The sequence below is a fragment of the Bidens hawaiensis genome, unplaced genomic scaffold, assembly GCF_021521415.1.
Source record: "Bidens hawaiensis isolate Kalapana, Puna unplaced genomic scaffold, B.hawaiensis_p1.1 tig00013810_1, whole genome shotgun sequence".
Lineage (NCBI taxonomy): Eukaryota > Viridiplantae > Streptophyta > Magnoliopsida > Asterales > Asteraceae > Bidens > Bidens hawaiensis.
The window spans coordinates 464,144-485,715 of NW_027492181.1; the positions used below are offsets into that span (position 1 = coordinate 464,144).

A 21,572-nucleotide genomic window follows, 5' to 3' on the forward strand; every position below is an offset into this window, starting at 1 on the left:
ATGACAACTTTCGTATGTATTGATTTGATGCGTACCCTTTTGTGTAGTAGCAAAACATATTTGTTCAACTAAAGTTTTAACCAAACGAAATTTGATGGACTATAATTAACTATTGAACTCACTAAGCCGCTACTAATGGTAAAATTAACTAACAAAGGAAAGGAAGATAGCTATTATGGTGAATATCTTCGTTTTCAAACATCATTATCTCCGAACATTTTAAACAATTGTACTTTGGTTACACCGTAACCTAAAGGACTTGCATATCACTCTACTAAAATTAAAATCAAAACAACACTATACCATAATATTAAATTTAAGATCCAAATCTCAAAATCAAATATCTAACTAGAACCAGACTTCTTAAGTTGATACACTTAATGATATCATTAAGTTCTTGATCTCATAAATTTCACTAAAAATATCAGAAAAAAACGATAATTATTTAAAAAAGAAATACCAAAACATTGTTTTTCTTAAATCATCAGATAAAATTTTATAAACTTATTTATTGAATTGTTTTATTTCAAAGTATAATTAAAAGATCATTTATTATATAGTTGAATTACTTGTCTTCTTCATTCACAAGGAAGGAGACTACGCTAAGCTAATTTCAACTTCAAACCGGTAAGCACCGATTTAGCCTCATAGTTTTAGATTATTATCGATGATCGAATTCATTCATAATATTATTCCTGTGATCATCGAATATCTTGATACAGTTGCTAAATATCTTCACCAATTTTGTTACTGACAAACCCTAATAATTTTTAATTTGAAACTGCTGAGAAATTAAATTAATTTTGTTGTGTTCATGTACTAATTGTTGTTGACAATAACTAGTTGTTAGTTCAAATGGCTAAGGCTCTAGGGATAGAGAAAGAAGAAATGAATGAGTTATTTCAGGACGCAGGTTTCCAATAAGTGAGAATGAATTACTATCCACCATGTCCCCAACCCGAAAGGGCGTTGGGGTTCTCGCCTCATTCTGATGCAGATGCTTTAACAATCCTCTACCAGTTAAACGAAACTTCGGGCCTACAAATACGCAAAGATGGAAAATGGGTAACGGTTGAACCTCGACCGGATGCATTGGTAGTCAACATTGGAGACATAATGGAGGTAATTAGTAAGACAATTTTGGATTCTAGTTAGTTTTTAAAACGACTTGTTTCCACCAGTATCCAATTTTGTCAAGACCTTTTGATTTGAACCCAAACAATCACTTTTTAAAACGACCAGTGTGACTTAAACCCGTTTTGACTTGTTACCAACTTGATCCGACGTACTCGTTTTGGGTAACAATTCGGCATGGGTTTTATATAGACTCTTTAACCACCTCTTTTAGCTAATAATTTTCTATTAGAAATAAGAATAAGACAGATTCTAACTGCCAACTCTAATTTATTTTATTAGTTTCATATTATGAACTTTAAGCGTTTTGCAGATTGTAAGTAATGGCGTGTACATGAGCATCGAGCATCAAGCGATAGTGAACTCAAACAATGAGAGGATGTCAGTAGCAACATTCTACAGCTCAAGTATGGGTACGGAATTAGGCCCTGCGCGAAGCCTTGTTGCACAACATAATGTAGCAAATTTTCGGCAAATGCCCACCAAAACATACTTAAAAGGATTTTTTTTGCTCAAAGGCTTGATGGCAAGTCATACTTAGATTTTATGAAACTGTTATTGTTTGATGTAGTAAAACACATAACTGTGTTATAACTTATAAATGTTGTTACGTTATGTTATGTTAGTTACAAGCTTTCTTCTAGTATAAAACAAGTGAAATTTAATGTTTTTAAACGTCCAAAATATTGGAGATTATGAAAAAGGAAATTTTAAAAATAGAATATGTTTCAAAAAATACACATTTAAGTCTTTAAGGAACCATTTTAATAACTAAAATATTAAAAGAAATTTTAAAGCAATATGTTAGGAGGACTTACAATTGCCTCACAAAAATATAAAAGGATTGTTGAAGCAATGTGTTAGGATGAGTTACTCTTATGTCACAAAAGTTGCAGAATTTCAATATAAAAAGAAAACATATGACTTTCCAGGGTAATAATATTTATAAAAGTTAATATTACTAGTATTATCGGTATTCCAAAAATTAGATGTCAAGTTTGTGAAAGAAGACGGGACGGGTAAAATGATAGCAGCTGAGACTCGATTTATCTCATCTTCAACATTTTGCAACGCGTGCGTATTTAAAAAAAAACGAAAATATAATCAATCACGGCTTTGATAGATGGTACTTTGCATTTTGCAATGCTAGGTGAAAGAATAAAAAATCAATGCATAAATCATATGGAAATTTAGTACAAGTAATAGTTTTGACTAAAAGTGACCCAAAATGACAATTAATAATTAATCCACAGGCCAAACTTGATCATGGATGATCAAATATACTTCCATACATGTTTTTAAACCTTCTATACAATATGAATAGCAATAGTTGATATGGTCTAGTACAGTTGTGTTGGCCATTAGAATGGAATAACTGATTATAAATTAAAAGTTGATTTGATTCGGCTTCATTAAAAAATTAAAAGTCGTGTAACGTTACTATCACGTAGCAGGAATTGGTTTCACTAACCACGTTCACTAAAACTTAATAATCACATTTATGTTTGGTTTCTATATAGTTTTCATGCGTCGTATTTGCAACAAAGAGTTATAATACATTATTTCATTAGGTTATAAACCCGTATATTACACGGGTTAAAAAAATTAAATCTCACTCATTATCTTATTATATGATTCTGGTTCTTCAAATTGCAATAATCATGTACAAAAAATACATCAAAACTCTTGAAAAGTCACAAAAACTGAAAAAAGTAAAAAAAAAAAAAAACTGCATCTAAGTATATTGTTGAGTCAGTTTCAACATATCTTGCTACTAAACTAACATTTGCAATAGTTTCTATCGATAAAAAAAATTACTAAAGAATTCAAATTAAGGGTTTAATAATATTAAATTATTAACCATCTGTAACCAACAAAAAAATAAACTTGCGTGACTTACTTTATGTCTTTTGTTCGAAATTCTGCCTTAGGTTATAAAATTAGAAGTAAGAGCAACTGCATATTTAGTAATATCAGAAAAGAAATTGTAATACTAATAAAGCTATTGTAGGCATTTTATCACAATTTTTTTTTGTATCAAACATGACATCTTATTAAACTTTTAATTTTCGATGATTTTGACACATTCTGCTCAACTCCAACAACATACATGAAACTAAACAATTATAGCGAGTTTTATATTTGTGTGAAACTGTAAAACAAAGTGTAAAGAAAACATATTCAAAACCAAAAGTGACCTTTTTTTTTAAATAACCAGTTTTGACCCTAACTTGTACTGACCAAACCGGTTTTTATGTGTTGCGCCGACTGACAAGATCCGTCCTTTTTGCCAACTATAAGAGAACACAAGTAGCAAATTGACCCATATACTTAAAGGGTCGAATACAAGTTGAACTTGCCCAAAATGATCCAAGTCATACTAAAAGTGGGTATGTTTCAAGTGAAACTTGTTATGACGTGTTACGTAAATCAGAGTAAACAAACTGTTACAAATATTTTATTCACAACAAATAATTATCTTACTGAAAACCAAACCATCATTCCTTTCATACATCAAACAATTTTGAGATTATTGTATAGGAGATAGAACATAAACAAATTATAATAATAAACAACCAACTTAAAAGAAACATATTAGTATTTCGAACACCCTACTCATGCTCTTACTCCTTACAATGATTTTGTGTAAATTCGGTTTGCAACACCCATAATTGCAACCATCTTCCTATCATTTATAATAGTCAAGTATACTTTATGGTCTTAACTTGTAATATTTTAATAAAATAATGAGTGTTGTGTCTATAAGACCATCTCCATTGGATGGTTTTTGTGTGATTTAAACCAACCTAAAATCCAAGAAACCAATGGAGGACTTGGTTTAAACCAAAAACAACATTTCAAGTTTGATTTTTCAAACCACAAAAAACCACCAATTGTGGGTCCCAACACTATATAATTCACCCCATATATATATTTACCCATTTTTATATTTATAAAATATATTAAAATATTATACTTATATGCATATTTTTTTATACTTATTTCAAAAATTATGTATTTTTTTTGTTTGTCTATTTTTTACATAACGACAAGTTCAACGGTTAAATTTTTTAACGGCTATTTTTTTAACGATTTTATTATTTATTTTACAACGCTTAATTCGAATAAAAAAAACTTTACAAGCGTACAATGGTTCAGGGATTTACGTAACAATGGTGCTCATCATGCACTTCAGAATAATTTAGTGGAACATTTGTGGACGGTTAAGAATAATAATTCATAAGTTTTATTATTAAGCAAAAGTTTCAAATTATCTCTCTTTCATTTTGTTAGAGTAATTGTCATTTTAAATTATGTATTTTTTTTGTTTATCTTTTTATTATATTTTAGTTAATCTATTTTTATTAGATTTTCATTGTATTGCTATTTATTTAAGTAAAAAATTATTTTATAGTATTGTGAAATTCTTATTTAAAATAAATGTAAAAGTAAGTGATGATGTGGAAATGCAAAGATGGTTTGAGAATGTGTATTGTTGGAGTAAAAAAGATGGTTTTTAAGAAAGCTGACGTGACTGGTTTGAACCAGAAACCGTTGGAGATGGTCTAAGAGGCAACACAATTTTATCACCACCAGGATACTATTCCAATAACATTTGAATTTTGCTTCATGAAAGTAAATGTATATCATCAAGGAAACAAAACTCACAATGACACCAATGTATTTTAGAGATCAAAACAACTCATTTTCTATATCAATTTGGCCTAAAACTCTAGTTGATGCAAGCTTGTGACAATGAATAAGCACAATTAATTTCACTATCAGTTAACATGTGACAAAAAAATGTATAGAATTATTAGATCTGAAAGAAGGAATATGGATATACACCCTCATCAATCTATTATTCTCTTTAAGTGCTGAATTATGTCACTTTAGCAAAAGTTATCAATACATATAAAAAAGTTTATTATATAGAATTAATAGTAAAAAATAATCAAATGAGATTAACCATTTTCGTGTTGTTCAAAGTAAAGACGAATTATGACACATTCTGAATCGGTCACTAATAAACTAAAAACTTACAACACAAATTTACACACACTAAAATGAGTTTTAAAAGTTCTACAGACGTTATTTCATTTCTGTTTTTTTTTATTTACTACTATAAAAATTATAGATAAATCATCAATATGGAATGTTTAAAATATTTAGTAATTGTTTTAATTAGATATTTATGACTTTCAAAGTTGAACAATAATGATGCCACTTGTCAAAAAATGAGATAATTAGGTGTCATGTGACACAACAATGGTTTTATACTTTTATTTATTACAATAGGTAGATAAGTTTGCTAAACTTAAAAGAGATACTTTAACATACATAAAAATTAAATTATGTGAGTTTTGAGTCTTTTAGAGTGATTTATGAGAAATATGTTTCAGTTTTACATGGGTGCAAACACGAGCTCGGCTCGTGAGCTGTTTTTTCAAACTAATGCTCGGCTCGTTTATTGTGTATTAGTTAATTTATATACATATTCTTACTAATAATTTTATATATGTTTAGAAAAATTTTAAACGAGACAAAGCTCGGCTAGGGCTGGGTTGTGAAGTGTTAACTTAATAAATACAAGTCTAAAAGAGGTAAAATTTAAAAATAAACAAGACTCATTGATGCTCGATGAGCCTAAATGAGCTCCCCGAACAAGGGTCGAGCTCGTGCTCGATAAGTAAACGAGCTTTATTTGAGGCTGAGTGTCACTGACCAAATATATGAAGATCGAGATGCTTGATTTGTGTTGAAACGCTTGGTTTTGTTAACTCGTCCCGGACTTCATCGGGCATGGTCTCAGCGGGAAAGAAAGCATACATGCCTAGTCGTGCTTGCACCATGAACCCATCACTGGCAGCGAGTTGTTGCCGCTCGACGCTCGTCTGCTGACTACAGAACGAAACCAGTGTAAGTAAGCAAGCCCAGACCATATATGATGAGGCCCATAGAGAATCATATATGACAACCTGTAAGGTTTTTCATCATTTCCCACTGCCGCCGCGTTTCACCGGACCAACTAAGCTTCTGGTAAACAGTTTCAACTATTATTATTATTATTATTATTATTATTATTATCATGCTCAATATCTGTTAATTTCATCTTATATGAACTCTTTACCTAATTAATTATGTTATATACATTACTCTTAAACCTGTAACTGATTTCAATTCGATTTCGCAACCATTCGATTTTGATTTCTAGGGTTTTGACTTTATATTAGTGTAAATAATCTGCCGATTCATTATTATCTTTCTAATCGTTCTTCGAATTCAACGACTTTGCGTTTTCCTGTAACAGTTTGATGTACTTTATGTAACTAAAATCTGATTTTTAATATATATATTAATAATAATAATAATAACAATAAAAAATTAAAAAAAATATATATATATTTTGAATTAAAGTGACAAAAGTCACCAAATGTGATCTTATTTTTATTTAGACCCAAACAGGTTGCATTCCTTTTCATTTTATTTATTTTAAGTTTTTATATTCTGACTATTTAAACCCTAAATTAGGGTTCCACCATCTTCTTCTTCTTCTTCTTCTTCTTCTTCCCCAAAACCCACAGCCGCCGGCAGAGATGAGGCCATTAGACGAATCCGAAACCACCCAAGTCTTCGAAAAGCTCTTCAAATTCACCGGCAACAACCTCAAAAACATCGTCGAGTCTCCCTCACACGAAGGCCCCGACCAAACCCCCGGCCGTTACTGCTTCCCGCCTCCACAAGAACAAAGTCTACTACGTCTCCGAATCACTAGTCAAACGTGCCACCAACATCAAACGCGACAACCTCGTCGCACTTGGAACAGCCATCGGTAAGTTCACCAAAAGCGGCAAGTTTCATTTAACCATCCAAGCTTTGAATTTGGTGGCGGCGAATGCGAAACATAAGGTGTGGTTGAAACCCACATCGGAAATGTCGTTTTTGTATGGGAATGATGTCATTAAAGGTGGGTTAGGGAGGATTACGGATAGTATTAATGTCTATGATGGTGTCGTCGTGTTTTCGATGTCGGATGTGCCACTGGGGTTCAGGATTGCCGCCAAGTCGACGCAGGATTGTAGGAAGATGGACCCGAATGGGCTTGTGGTTATTCGGCAGGCGGATACGGGTGAGTTTTTGAGGAATCAAGAGGAGCTTTGAAAAAACAAATTGGTAAGAGTTTTTGTGTTGAATTAAGATTTTGAAGTATCTTAATTATTATATCAAACTGATGATGAATATTATGATTCTGAAATGTTGTTTTGCTCCATCAAATGTTATATCTGTATAAAGCTATGTAGTGAATGCCGAAAAATATCATATATCGCTCAAGGAACGATTTTAATATAATGCAGAATTTATATATATAGCAATTTAACGCAACTTGCAAAGGACTTACAATTGTAGCAAGTAGGAACTTATTAAGACTAAAACACTAACATTGTTAAACACTAAAGATTGAGTAGTACCGATTCTTTAACTGGTATTTTGACTGATAGTTCACATGGTGACCAATAACCGATATATTGACTGCATATGTATTGAGTTTCATTTTGGTTCCGAGTTCAAAGATTTATGCATAATAGATGAGAGATGCAGCCTTTGATTGTAAATGAAGCCTATATGGTTGTACATAAGATGCGTCTCACATACATGATCAACACACTTTTTAAAATCAAGGTTCAAAGTTTGTTCATAACGAATTATGCCATTATAGTTTTTGAAACGTATTCAACCCACTAAGGAAAAATATAGACAAGGTGTTATAGGGTCAACCCAACCCGTCCGATTCATGAAATGGGTTGATCGGACGGGTTGGTTGGATTAAAAAGAAAAAAGAAAAAAAATACATGTTTGTATCCCTGACCAACAAAGCGGGTGCGAAACGTAGCACCTGTTGATATTAAAGTTCCTGACTCGCTTGTAACTGGAACAGTTGTCGCAGGATATGAGTTACCAAATAAACGACCGCCATAGATGTACCTGCAAGTTGCTCAAAACCGGAACCAAAACTATTGAAATGTCTAAATACCCACCCTTTAATTTCTTGACAAAAACATTATCACAGTATACCTGCCTGCGATGCATACGTATCTTAATTCTGGAGTATAAACAGCTTTCTTGCAGTTTTTCTCAACATAATCCAACGGACCCCTTGTTTGATCAATAACTCCAGGCACCCCTTTTGGTGGTGGCCTAAAAATTAGAATCAGAAAATGAAAAAAAAAGGTTTAAACTTTATATCTTGAATTGAAGCAATGTTTAAAGCATTTGGTAATTACATACTGAAGAGGCGATCCTAGAGTTAGAAGCAAGGAAATGTTATTACTAGCCTCGGTGAACTCTTCCATATACACCCGAGCCAACCAACCTCCTGCAGAGTGTCTGATTATGGACAACGAACCGCCTGCAGAGTGACCATTTTAAAAGTTCAAAAGCCATTATTAAATATAAAAAAATTTTCGTACCTGTAAACGAATAGAACGAACACGAACGAAGCATGTCCGCGTTCGTTTATTTTAACTTCAACCAAACAAATGGTAGTACACAAACAGTTAAACGACCATTGTTTTCTTGTTCGAGTTCGTTTGTTAAAAAAATGAACGTGTTCATGCTCCTTTGAGCCCGTTCTTTCGTTAAAAGAAAATGTGAACAGTTGTGTTTTGGCCTAAAAAAGTTATTAAAGCTAGACTAAATTGTAATGGGCTTAAAGTATTTAAATGAACGTATTAACGAACGTAAACAAACGAACTAAAACAAATGTAACGACAGAACAGAACTGCACTTAAGCGAACAAAAATGATTGACTTGAATATATTAAGTTGAGGAACAATAAAGTATATTGGTTTCTATGGCACTAGCTCATCTTCTAACCTTGAGATTGTTTCAAAGCTTCATTGACAGCCTCATCAACCCGATTTAAATACCTGCACCCGATAGTACATTTAACTTCAAGTGTGAAATCAACTCATTCATGAACTTGAATCATAATGCTCAAAAACTATGCAAAGCCAACCTACCAATCAAGAACGGGCCGAGGTTGGAGGGTGCCTCGCCAGTAATTAGGGTCAACCAAACCCGCAGCGTTTCTGAGCCAGTCGATTCTTGAAACTTTGGCAACCACAGTTGAAACACCATATCCTTCTAGAGTTAAAACTAGTTTCTGATAATCACCTGTATTATTCCCTAATCCCTATCAAAAAATCAAGATTATATTAATAAAACTTATTCATTAACTGCATTTTGGTGATCATCTTAAGTTGAAACCTGTTGATACACCTATTTTAGTGTTGTAACTTGTAACTATTAATACAAATCTCATTGGCCGGGTCGGGCGGGTTTGGGTCACAAGTCAGAACCGGACGATCAAAAAAAGGTTAATTTGGTCCGGGTTGGGAAGAGTTTGGGTTAGAATAGGTTCTGGTCGGAACGGGGTTTGGGTCAAAATAGGTTAGTTTTAAAAATATATATATATTTTCTTTAAAGTACCATAACTTTCATCTTTGCTTCTGGTTTTCGGCACCCGTTAATTGGTCCGGGTCGCACGGGGTTTCGGGTCAAAACAAGTTAGTTTGAAACATGTTTTTTTCTTTAACTTACTATAAATGTGAGCTTTGCTTATGGTTTTTGGCACTTGTTACGCGTATCCCAGTGCCGCTTACACAAGCGCCACGTAAGGCGCGTAACACGTATTGGTTATGCACGGACTGGGTTAAAATTTCCAGGCCTAGTTAATGGTCATAAAGTTGTTGTTAATGTTAATAATAATAATAATAATAATAATAATAATAATAATAATAATTAATTTTTATTGGTGGGTTGAACTTAGGACGGTAGGTGACCAGAGTAGATGATAATGAAGTAGATGAAGAATCCGGCTGTACGACGGCGGAGGAGAACCGCCGTGAATGTGGCAATGGCAGTGGTTTGAAATTGAAACAAGGAGCCAATGCCATCATATCGTATATCATATCTTTCCACTTTAGTTTTATGTGTCACATCTGCTTTCACATACCCATTTCACATCCACATTTTTCACTGGAAATACCCTGTGTGAAACAGGGTATGTGAAACCTCAATTATTTTATTATTATTTTTTTAATCTTTTGTTTTTTAAATTAACTAATAAAAATTTAATTGATTAATAAAAATTACAATACATTCAAAGACTAATAAACATAAATAAAACATTACAATAAAAGTTACAATAATTTTAAAATAAAAGCATAAATAAAAGTTACATAAATAAACTACCGATTGCTTGAACGAACGTGAATATATTCGATAAAGTCCGCCGTTAATGTGTCATGAATCTCTCGGCTTCGAATTTCTTGACGGTTTCTTCGTTTTTTGTCTTCGTTGATTTCTTCGTACATAGGCGCATCCTCATTTGGGTTATGTTGACAAATCGCCAACCCGTTGTCCTCTAAAATCATATTATGAAGAATAACACAAGCGTACATAATGTTCCTCATTTTCACTTGAGAAAAACACTTGGATGGACGATCCACAATGTGCCACTTAGACTTCAACACCCCGAATGCTCGTTCAATATCCTTTCTTGCCGCGTCAGGAGCTTTTTTGTACGTTTGTCGTTTAACGCCGATGGGTTGCGAAAGCGACTTGATAATTGTCGAGTAATCAGATATATTCCATCGGCAAGGTAATACCCACGCTTGTAAAGCGCCCCTCTAAGCTCAAAAGAGGAGTCCGGTGCCGTCTCGTTGATCCAATCGTCAAATACGGGAGATTGATCAAGTACATTTATGTCGTTTGAGCCGGCAATACCAAAAAATGCATGCCAAAACCATAAGTCTTGGGACGCCACCGCTGTAACACCCTTGGCAAACACAACATCGTCCCACTCTTAGGCTATCCCACATCGGTCGTGGACAAGAGAGATCACTGGTTATAAGTAATGTCCTGCCTCTTCAATCACCAACGCGTTTTGGGCAACCAAAAACAAATCCGTGAGCTCTTCATAGGCAGAGCGGACAATATTGGTGGTGCGAGGGGCCGGATGTTACAACCGCTTCTAGAATAATACTAGGATATGGATGATCAACTCGTGCAAACTGACCATGCCACGCAGTAGGACAATTTTTCCAATCCCAATGCGTGCAATCGATGCTACCAAGCATGCCGACAAAACCGCTCGGTCACGGTTTAAACGTTCACGTCGGGTTTCGTGTCGTATTGACGAACCCGCCTCTTCTTGTTGTTGCCACCACTCATAACACCCCTTTGCGAAAGCACGAAACATATAAGCGTTTTTTTCTTCGCTCGAAGACAAAGAGGAAGAAGATGGTGATGACATTTTAAAAAAAATAATAGGGAATTTTTATAGATTATAGAGAGAAAAAGAGTAGTTTTGTGTGTTTGTTTTTATAAAATAAGAAGGTATTTATAGATAAAAAAAGAAAATGGAAAAAGTTTTTTTTTATTTAATAGCCAACAGCTATTTTTTTAAAATATTATCGTTTTAATTGCAAACGGGGCCCACATGCATCTCTTCACCAACGTTAAACTTCTCGCGGTGGGTGAATCGTGCCCCCTTCACGGAGGGGGGGGGGGTATTTCGCGCCCTTCATGGCGCCAAATGAGGTCTCACGGGGGGTGTTTCACGCCCATTTCCATTGCTCTTATTATGTGGTTGGTTGGATTGTTTTTTTATATATTTGCATTTACACCCCTTAATTAATATTGCTCATCTTTTTATATTTGGGCTTGTTTTTAAAAGAGTTTGATTTTCAGATAATCGATATATGAAGCTCGAGCTCGGATCTTGAGTTGTAACCTCAAGTTTGAACTTTTTTTTATTTGAAAACGTACTTTCATATATATTGATTTGATGTGTACCCTCTTAGGTAGTAGCAAAACATATTTTATTCAACTCAAGTTCTAACCAAGCGAAATTTAATGGATTATAATTAACTATTGAACTCACTTAGCCACTGCTAATGATAAAATTAACTAACAAAGGAAAGGAAGATAGCTATTATGGTGAATATCTTCGTTTTCAAACATCGTTATCTCCGAACATTTTAAACAATTGTACTTTGGTCACACCATAACCTAGAGGACTTGCATGTCACTCTACTAAAATCAAAATCAAAATCAAAATCAAAACAACATTATACCATAATAATAAATTTAAGATCCAAAGCTGAAAATCAAATATCTAACGAGAACCCAAACTTCTTAAGTTGATACACTAAATGAGATCATTAAGTTCTTGATCGCATAAATTTCACTAAAAATATCAGGAAAACGGTAATTATTTAAAAAACAAATACCAAAGCATCATTATTTATTGAATCGTTTCATTTCAAAGTATAATTAAAAGATAATTTATCATATAGTTGAATTACTTTAAAATTTAAATTAAAAGAAATTTTAATTAAATAAGTAAAAAGCTACTTTTGTTGTCAATGCGCTTAAGTTCAACCGCTATTAAAGGGAAATGCAAGATCTCAAATTTAAATATGATAATAACCGAGTTTTATTGCAATTGGTATTTGCGTCTGGGTTTTTCTAAATCATAAGATGATGAGTTTGGGCTACACAATGCTTTACGCAATCAATCAGTGTCGTTTGGAGTCACTTTTTATTTAGGATTGGATTACTCCGAGTATTAAACTTATACACGTTCAAGAAACGTGTATGCGAATGTACGTATCAAAGTAAACGCGTAGCTGCACAACAGACGTGTCCACTATCATCTCTATAATAATATTAATAATAATAATAATAATAAATATCTCTCTCTCTCTGACTATATATATACATACATATGTATATCTTCAACTTATTATTATACTTATCTTCATTCGCAAGGAAGGAGACTACGCTAAGCTAATTTCAACTTCAAACCGGTAAGCACCGATTTAGCTTCATAGTTTTTAAATTATTATTGTTGATCGAATTCATTAATAATAATATTCCTGTGATCATCGAATATCTTGATACAGTTGCTAAATATCTTCCCCAATTTTGTTACTGACAAACCCTAATAATTTTTAATTTGAAACTGCTGAGAAATTAAATTAATTGTGTTGTGTTCATGAATAATCATCTACTAATTGTTGTTGACAATAACTAGTTGTTAATTTTGGGTTGTATCACTTCATCTTTATTTGATGATATATTTTTCATTTTTATTCTGTATCGCTTTTGCGTCAACGCGTCCGATGCCGGTTAACACGTTCGTGCTCTGTGTCGGTTAACGCTATACGTGTTCAACGCCTGTTAGTGTATATCATTGATTGCGTGCCCGGTGCTGGTTAGGCGTCGACACTGGTAATGCGTTCGGTGCCTTTTTACACACGTAAGGCGTCCTACCTGTCCGTTGATTTTGCGTTCGGGTTGTTCGGGGCTTTTGTTGAGAAAAGAATGACCCGATAACTGAACCATTTAAGGTTCGGGTATTTCGGGTGGCTTCGGTATTCTGGTACAGTTAGAAAACACACCCCTAAATTGAATTTTAATACATCTTTTGTGATGCTAAATTGAATCACTGTCTTCTTTACTATGCCTAACATTCATACAGATAACCACTCAAATTTTATTCCATAACTTAAAAGGTAGCAGAATCATTTATAACCCAATCGCCTTTAAGCAGGACAGACTCCATTTTCTTGTTTTCTTGAAGTTCAATAGTTTCTGTGAAGCAGCTGCCTGACTACATTTGTGTAGTTTAAAAACAATTATCATATAATTTAGTATCTTTTCTTTTCAATTTTGGTTGCAGGTAATTCTAACTTTCGAAAAAACATGAGTGGAAACGAGCCTCATAAAGATCAGGACAAGGGGCTACTCTCTAATCTAACACAGGCTGCTGCTGGATACGCACATCACAATCAACAATACCCTCCACAACAACCGTATCCTCCACAACAAGGGTATACCGGATACCCCCCACAACAACCGTATCCTCCACAACAAGGGTATCCCGGATACCCCCCACAACAATCGTATCCCCCACAACAAGGGCATCAGTATCCTCCAAGTGGCTATCCGGCCACTTCACATGGTTCAGGAGGTAAGTTGATCTCATCGACATTCATATTTCACATTTTTATAAGTTTTCACATTACATTTAAGTACGCATATTGTGAAAGCTCAATTGGAAATTGGATGGTTATTCGTTTTAGAAGAAATAGATGTCTTGAACCTAAAGAATTAATTGAAGTTGGTTGTTTGCAGTATAATAAAGGCTTCCCTTGGAAAACATACTGAAAATACCAAAACTGAACTTATTGATTTTCATTTTTTATATTCAGTTTTAAGTAATTTATAATAATTTAACTAACAAAAAAATTTAAGCCCAAATTCATCATTTTTGGTCCATTTGTTTTTTTGACACTAAGTTTTTAAGCTCAAATGGCCAATAAAAAACTGAACAGGTTTCATAATCTTAGAAACCGAAATTTCGATTTTGATCGTTTGAGCCCAAAATGACCCATGCGCGCTGTTAAGTAAAGCGGTTCCACCCATATTATTTATTCTGCTGTTAATTTAGAAGGAATTATTTCGAACAAATATTCCTTTGATTAAATATCATATCAACAAGATAACTTTATTCAACTGTTGAAATGAAACGATTAGATTACATTTTGCAAAAAAGGTTGTAAAAAATAGGAAAAGCAAACTTTTTTCTGGGAAAGCCTTGGTCTACATTCGAAGTATTTATGCTGCTTTAGATGGTAAGATAAATAATTCTTTGATCAAATACAATATGAGATAACTTTATCCAATAGTTGAAATGAAATGATTTGATTACTATGATTAGATTAGATTAGATTAAAGCAAACTTTGTTGGGGAAATTTATGCTCTTTTCAATCTTTTACTATGATCTTTTCAACCCGGTCATCATCCTTATCATTATAAAAATAATAAATAATAATAATCTAACATTGATAATTTGATTAGGACATGGGGGTATGGGAGCCATGCTGGCTGGAGGTGCAGCGGCGGCTGCCGCTGCGTACGGGGTCCACCAGATGACATCATCGCATGGGGGGCATGGAGGCCATGGACCGGGTATGGGACAGTTTGTTAGTGGCATGCATGGTAAGCATGGCGGCAAGTTCAAGGGCGGTAAGCATGGGAAAGGTAAGTTTGGGAAGCATGGGAAGTTTGGGAAGCACAAGGGTAAGGGAAAGATGTTCAAGAAATGGAAGTAAATGTTGATGATGTATATGTTATACTTTTATGGTATGTTTTAACTTATGTAAAATCCGAGTTTGTCGGATATAGTTAGGATTGTAATTTCTGGATTGTTCGTTCTTGGCGGATTATTATGGTTCTGGTTTAAGATATTATGATAATAAAACATGGTTTATGTATAATTTTGTTGATTTGCATGATAAACACATGAGCCGATTGTGCGTACGGATAGTTGTTAGCATATGCTCATGTAGACATCCATATGTTTCACACGACATGTATTTACTATAGTGTTTAGCTTCAAACTGTAGATATAGAGAATGAATGTATCAACACTTACCTTGACGAAAAGCCAAAAGTGAAGTGATGGGTACAGGCCAACTAACCATGTTAAGCGTGTGGTTTGACAATGGGCGTAGTCGCGTAGATGGAGACTCGTAGAGAGAGTGACTTGAAGATACAAGCCATGTTGATGAGCAATATTGCAATGGGTCGCGAAACACCAGTATAGTTGCAACTACAATGAAGAAATGCCACTCACTGGAAGTGCCACTGCAGATAAAAAGACATGTCTTGTTGAGGATGAAATGAAGATGATCGGGTGGTCAGTGACCCATCACTCCATCAGTGATCCTGGTGAGTATGGAATTAAGACGATCGGTGGGCTAGTGGGCTAATGACCCATCAGTAATCCAAATACAAGTTTAAAAAAAAGTTAATAAATATTTCATATCAATGACCATTGCCTTTGAATACTGAAATGATTTGAGGTGTGGTTGGTACAGGAGACTTGTCGGCCATCTGCCCATCTCTTGAAATATGCATGTCTCCATACAACCCATTCCATGACACCAAACCTTTAATATTGTTTATCTAAAGGATGTCACATAATTCACCTTTAAAAGTTCTAACTTAATTTTATAGGGTTATATATTTATTATTTTGTTACACACTTTTTGTTTGTTTAATTTTAGATTTTATTGCTGATTATTTGTTGAGTCTTAAGACCCTTGGAATTGATGGATACAAAACTAAGTAACTATCTATAAAAAGTTGCTAACCGCTGAGTAAAGTTCTTGTTGATAGATTGAGTTTATAAGCTATCATTATTTATGTGATCCGTCTCAAAAAAAAAAATAAAAAAATTGGACGTGGCCCTACTCGGTATAAAAAATCTTGGGTCCACAATGGTTGGATTTATAAACAGATTTGTTCTCTCAACTTCTTTCAAAGTCAAAATCCTGTCACCAAACCATAAAAGACACGGTTACGTTCACGACTCTTTCTAAAAAAGTCTTCCTGAATACAAATCAATGAGATAACTTAGTTGCCACAAATATTGATCAGTAGTATCTCCAAGAACATAGATGAATGTAAATAAACACAAAAGCTTCACCAATTCTTGTTCAACTCTAAATCACCCTAACAAAGAATAGGAATCAGTACGTGTGTTTGTTGGTGAAGGGTGCGACGATAGGAATGATAATTGACCACGTCGTTTGCAACTTCCTCACTCATTAATCTCGATCACGTCTAAACGAACTAGACATGGTTGTGGTCTTTGGTTATAACAAACCCAAAACATAAGTTTAAACAAATTGCAAACACAAAGTATTTACCCAATAAAACATAGACATAAAACAAGAACAAAGTGTGTTTTGAGTAGTCCCAAAACTGAATGGATTAAAAAAACTAAGAGTAAAGCAAAGATAGGATAAGAGTTGTTGTTAACTTTTATCTTCTTTTTTCTTTTTGTGAAAAGAATATACAAAGCAAACTTTTTTGGAAATGCTCAATAATTAAACTTTCATGCGTGTTTTTAAATTTAAATGGTGAAAGGTGCATAGTATTTTTTTTTCTTTTTTATATCTTTTGTTCTTAACTTGTTTATTATTCTTCTTATCTTATATCTCTCATATAGGCCTGCCTTTGCACAATTTCAACTTCAAACCCTGCAAATTAATTTCAAACCAAATCATCTGGTAAGAACTTTTCCACTTATTTCCATATATCTCTTTTTTTGAATTAATTCTGCAAATCGAAGTTTCGTTTACCATCACATCTGTGATCGAATACGTTAATATATGTTTAGTGACTGTATTTTCTATGAAGGTGTCTTATCACATATTCACAAATTACATTAGTGTAGCTCAAGAAACAATTATCATAAATGCATGCATGCTTGTATTCATGATCATTTTATGTAGGCATATTACATATAGCTTGTAGCTCATTAACCAGTCGCTTTACTTAATTAGGAGCGATCTTTCCTCGTCAACTGTGGCCGCAGGTGATACCAAGTTGAAGAAAAAACATGAGTGGATGGCACCCTCCACACGAAGGGTATCCTCCTCAGGGATACCCACCATCTGCGTATCCCCCTCAAGGGCCGCCATCTGGGTATCCTCCTCAAGGATACCCACCATCCGGATATCCCCCTCAAGGACCGCCATCTGGGTATCCTCCTCAAGGATACCCACCAGCCGGGTATCCCCCTCAAGGATACCCACCACAAGAGGGGTATCCTCCCCAAGGACAACCTCCGCAACAAGGCTATCCCCCACACCAAGGGAATATAGGACACACAGATCCAGATGGTACAAGAGGTATTTCACATTTTTACAATTCACTTGTTAAGTTATATATATCATGAAACCTCTACTGGAAATATATGATTTTCTAACTTTTTTTTAAGAAATAGTTATCTTGATCGAAGATCAACACTAATCAAAGCTGATTGTTGGCTGTATAATCAAAGATTGTTTGCAGAAAATAAACCATTTAATTAGTCCTATAAACTTTTTTTTCTAGTTGAAGTCCTAACACCGAGCCATAAAAGATAGGAGTCCAATTTGTTCTATACTCTTGAGTTATATGAGAAGATAAAACTCGTTACTTCGCATATTATTTAGAGAAAATCACGAAAATATCCACTTGAACGATAAAATTGACAATACAACCTTTAGTTTTTAAAGTTACAAATTAATGAGAGCGCGGCAAGTGTCTTTTGGCGCATCAGATTGAAATCTGATGCGTCAGATCGGATGCTTTGGCGACATGTGTCCACCCGTGAATGGTTGTAATTAATGAAAACTAAAAATAGAAAACACCTATTTTAATTTGATAGTTTTAAAGAGTCGAGCTTATTTTGTTAATATCTACAGTCAAAATGGACATTTTTTCCGATTTTCTCTATTATTTATTTATTTATTTATTCTGCTGTTAAATAAAAAGAAAATATTTAGAACAAATACTCCTTTGATGATTGCATATCAACACCTAACTTTATCCTATTGTTGAAAAGAATAATTAGATTACAAATCTTATTATTATTATTATTATTATTATTATTATTATTATTATTATTATTATTATTTCAAAAAGTATATCTAAAGCCAACTTTTTCATTTTGGAAAGCCTTGGTCTATAATTAAAGTAGTTATGGTGCTTTAGATGGTGAAAGATGCATGTATTTTGTTTTTAATCTTTTCAACTTGGTGATCATCACCCAACATTCATATGTTTCATCAGGATATGGTTTACTAGCTGGAGGTGCAACCGCAGCTGCAGTCGCGTATGGGGCCCACAAACTGGGAAAGTATGGTGTAGGCCATGGAGGTTATGGACATTACGGTGGTGGTAAGTATGGTGGAGGCCACGGAGGCTATGGACATTACAGTGGTGGCAAGTATGGTGGAGGCCATGGCGGCTATGGACATCACAGTGGTGGTAAGTTTGGCGGAGGCCATGTCGGCGGCGGCTATGGGCATTATAGTGGTGGAAAATATGGTAGGCATGGCGGTGGCAAGTTCAAGGCTGGTAAGCATGGGAAGTTTGGAATGCACAAGGGTAAGGGAAAGTTTAAGAAATGGAAGTAATTACTAATGTTGATATGTTAATTATAGTCATGTTATGTTATGTTTTAACCTTGCTAATATCCGAGCTTCAATTCTCGGCTATAGTTTGGATTGTAGTTTACGGGTTGTTCTGGCTTGATGGATATGATGATAATAAATACTCTCTCTGTCTCATTAAAAATATCCATATTTCTTTTTTTATTTGTCTTATTACAAATATCCACTTTCAAAATTTATTGGCCAATTTTCAAGGGCAAGGGACATAACTAACATTAATAAACAATATTTATGGACCCAACTTTTAAGGGCATTATTTTTCAAACTAAGACACTTTGACCGGGATGGAGGGAGTAGTTATTGTTGGGTTTCAACGGTGGTTCGAGAACGAAAACGGATAAACAAAATGGAACCCGTTTTAGTTATAAGTTTCGTTTCGATAAATATTAATCAATATTAATATATGTATGTAAACGAACAACAAAACGCAGCGGATATTAACGAGTTAAAACGAACCAAAAAAAACGGAAACCCGAACCCGGATCCGATTACAACAATACGAGTACAATAACAAATAAATAATCAACCATAGTTGGGTATTCGATATACCTCGGTTAACAAGAACCGGGAAGACACCGAGGAGTTAACAAGAAGGCTAGATCTGGACACAAAAGAGACCCGACAGCAGCTCCGGCGGCAGACGGCGGCGGAGGGCGGCGGCAGACGGCGGCGACTCGTCGGAACTAGAGTAGACGACAGCGGACAGCAGCTCCAACAACAACGGACAGCAGCAAACAACAGCGGCAACTCACCCGACTAACCCTCGTCGGAAAACCGAGCTTGCCGGAAAGATAACAGCTCACCGGAAAAGCGCGGATCAGTGTTTAATGGACGTCGAGGGTTTATTGGGGTGCGGTGATGACTGCAATTACCAGAGAATGAAACTTGGTGACTGTGTTTGGTGTAGGTTGGCTGAGACGGTATTCCGGCGGCCTAAAATAGCTCGCCGGAAAAACGTGGTGGCCGGAGTAGGGCTATAGGCGGCCGGAGACGAGCAAAGAACAACACCAGAAGCTTGATAAGGGATTGTGGTGGTGGTTTGCAAGTAAACGGCCGGAGAAGATGATGAGGTTGAGATTCCGGTGGTCGGAATGTATCGCCGGAAAAGCGGCTGCCGGAAAACGGCGCCGGTTTTAAGGTAGCAGCTAGGGTTTAGGCTTTTGTTAAGTATATCTTTAAAATATTAATATCATATTCTATATATAGTAATATTTGTAGGGTTTAAGCATGTTAAACCAATTGGGCTTGAGCCCAATTAACAAAACCAAGCCTTGAGTCCATCTAATTAATTATGTCGGGCCTAATTAACATTTAATTAAGCCCATCTCTCGTTACCCCCGGTGTAACTCTCCGGGTCACGTTCGGGTCGGTCACGTTGACTTGACCCGAAACCTCCATAAAATCCAACAGTCTCCCACTTGGACGTATTTGGGTCAAGTATCACAACGCTGACAGCTAGAGGCGTTCTAGCTACACATAGATGTCTCCAACCGAATATGACATTTTAAATCCATAACCAAAGTATCTTGGAATACCTTATTGCAAGATAATGTATTTATAGTAATCGTTGTCATCTATCCTTTCTGCATAAGACATTAATTGAACAATGAGACATGGATCAAATCAATCTCATATAGTGTTCAATTATTGTAATTCTCGATATAGAGTCAAAGTGGTCCAATCAAACACACAGTTAGTTTGGGTGAGGCCTCACACTTTACCAGTTTGAATCAACGAGGGCGCCAATATGTCTAACTGTTACATTTAAATGTAAGAGTGCAGAATCCCATCTTGACTACATATAACTCCCACTGAACTCCAGAACATTCCCAATCAATGCCTTTATGGCTGGCAGTTACGCAACAGCGGTTGACATGATCAAAGAGTATTCCTCGGTAAACGAAAGTTCTAATATGTATCTCAGGTCTAAGGATACTAAATGAGCATACTATTATCAAAACATCTTATGATTAAGATCCATGAAGATGATTTGATGCGAGTTACATCCAACGTCATTCATAATGAGGTCTGTGAGTTTGGAAGTCAACTACTTGAGTCCAAAGTCAGAATAGTCTTAATTCAGAATCGCTCCCACGAGTATGACCGACTACGGATAATTTAGAATACAATATTCATGGATTAAACGTATTAAAATGAATACAGTTGTATCATTCAACGTTTGCGTTTAACCATTAAATCAAAAGTGAACAGAAAAGTACAACTGATAAAACGTTCATACATCCAAATACTAAATCAAAATAAATCACTAGCAAGTCTAAGCCCGATAGCATCTCTATGCAGATCATGCTTGTCCTGAGTCATTGGCTTAGTGAACGGGTCGGCTAGATTTTGAT

General features: G+C 34.8%; 2 protein-coding genes and 2 pseudogenes across 3 annotated transcripts; 3 read left to right on the top strand and 1 right to left on the bottom strand.

Moving 5' to 3' along the window:
* The first annotated feature begins 855 nt into the window (after positions 1 to 855).
* LOC143545038 (protein SRG1 pseudogene) lies at positions 856 to 1,728 on the top strand (annotated as a pseudogene). Its single transcript, XR_013137355.1, has 2 exons — positions 856 to 1,122; positions 1,448 to 1,728. The product of XR_013137355.1 is annotated as a protein SRG1 pseudogene (transcript).
* A 4,963-nt stretch (positions 1,729 to 6,691) lies between these two features.
* Positions 6,692 to 7,332, top strand: LOC143545065 (uncharacterized; annotated as a pseudogene).
* Positions 7,333 to 7,838: 506 nt separating this feature from the next.
* On the bottom strand, positions 7,839 to 10,091 carry LOC143545039 (uncharacterized). Its single transcript, XM_077036994.1, has 7 exons — positions 9,978 to 10,091; positions 9,156 to 9,328; positions 9,010 to 9,062; positions 8,422 to 8,542; positions 8,209 to 8,331; positions 7,986 to 8,118; positions 7,839 to 7,874 (listed from the first exon to the last, which is right to left on the bottom strand). Exons 1-7 carry the CDS (start codon positions 10,089 to 10,091, stop codon positions 7,839 to 7,841), a joined length of 753 nt encoding a protein of 250 aa, XP_076893109.1.
* Positions 10,092 to 12,911: 2,820 nt separating this feature from the next.
* On the top strand, positions 12,912 to 19,342 carry LOC143545040 (uncharacterized). Its single transcript, XM_077036995.1, has 5 exons — positions 12,912 to 13,010; positions 13,886 to 14,176; positions 15,068 to 15,317; positions 17,612 to 17,910; positions 18,836 to 19,342. The coding sequence occupies exons 2-5, from the start codon at positions 13,909 to 13,911 to the stop codon at positions 19,180 to 19,182; spliced, it is 1,164 nt and encodes a 387-aa protein (XP_076893110.1). The 5' UTR covers positions 12,912 to 13,010; positions 13,886 to 13,908; the 3' UTR covers positions 19,183 to 19,342.
* The last annotated feature ends 2,230 nt before the right edge of the window (positions 19,343 to 21,572 follow it).

Coding starts and splice junctions, on each gene's coding strand:
- LOC143545039 (XM_077036994.1), bottom strand. CDS start 10,091: ATGGCATTGGCTCCTTGTTTCAATTTCAAACCACTGCCATTGCCACAT. Junction 9,063..9,155: donor CCTCGGCCCGTTCTTGATTG/GTAGGTTGGCTT, acceptor TATCGGGTGCAG/GTATTTAAATCGGGTTGATG. Junction 7,875..7,985: donor TTGGTCAGGGATACAAACAT/GTATTTTTTTTC, acceptor ATTTTTCCTTAG/TGGGTTGAATACGTTTCAAA.
- LOC143545040 (XM_077036995.1), top strand. CDS start 13,909: ATGAGTGGAAACGAGCCTCATAAAGATCAGGACAAGGGGCTACTCTCT. Junction 15,318..17,611: donor AAGATGTTCAAGAAATGGAA/GTAAATGTTGAT, acceptor ACCAAGTTGAAG/AAAAAACATGAGTGGATGGC. Junction 17,911..18,835: donor AGATCCAGATGGTACAAGAG/GTATTTCACATT, acceptor ATGTTTCATCAG/GATATGGTTTACTAGCTGGA.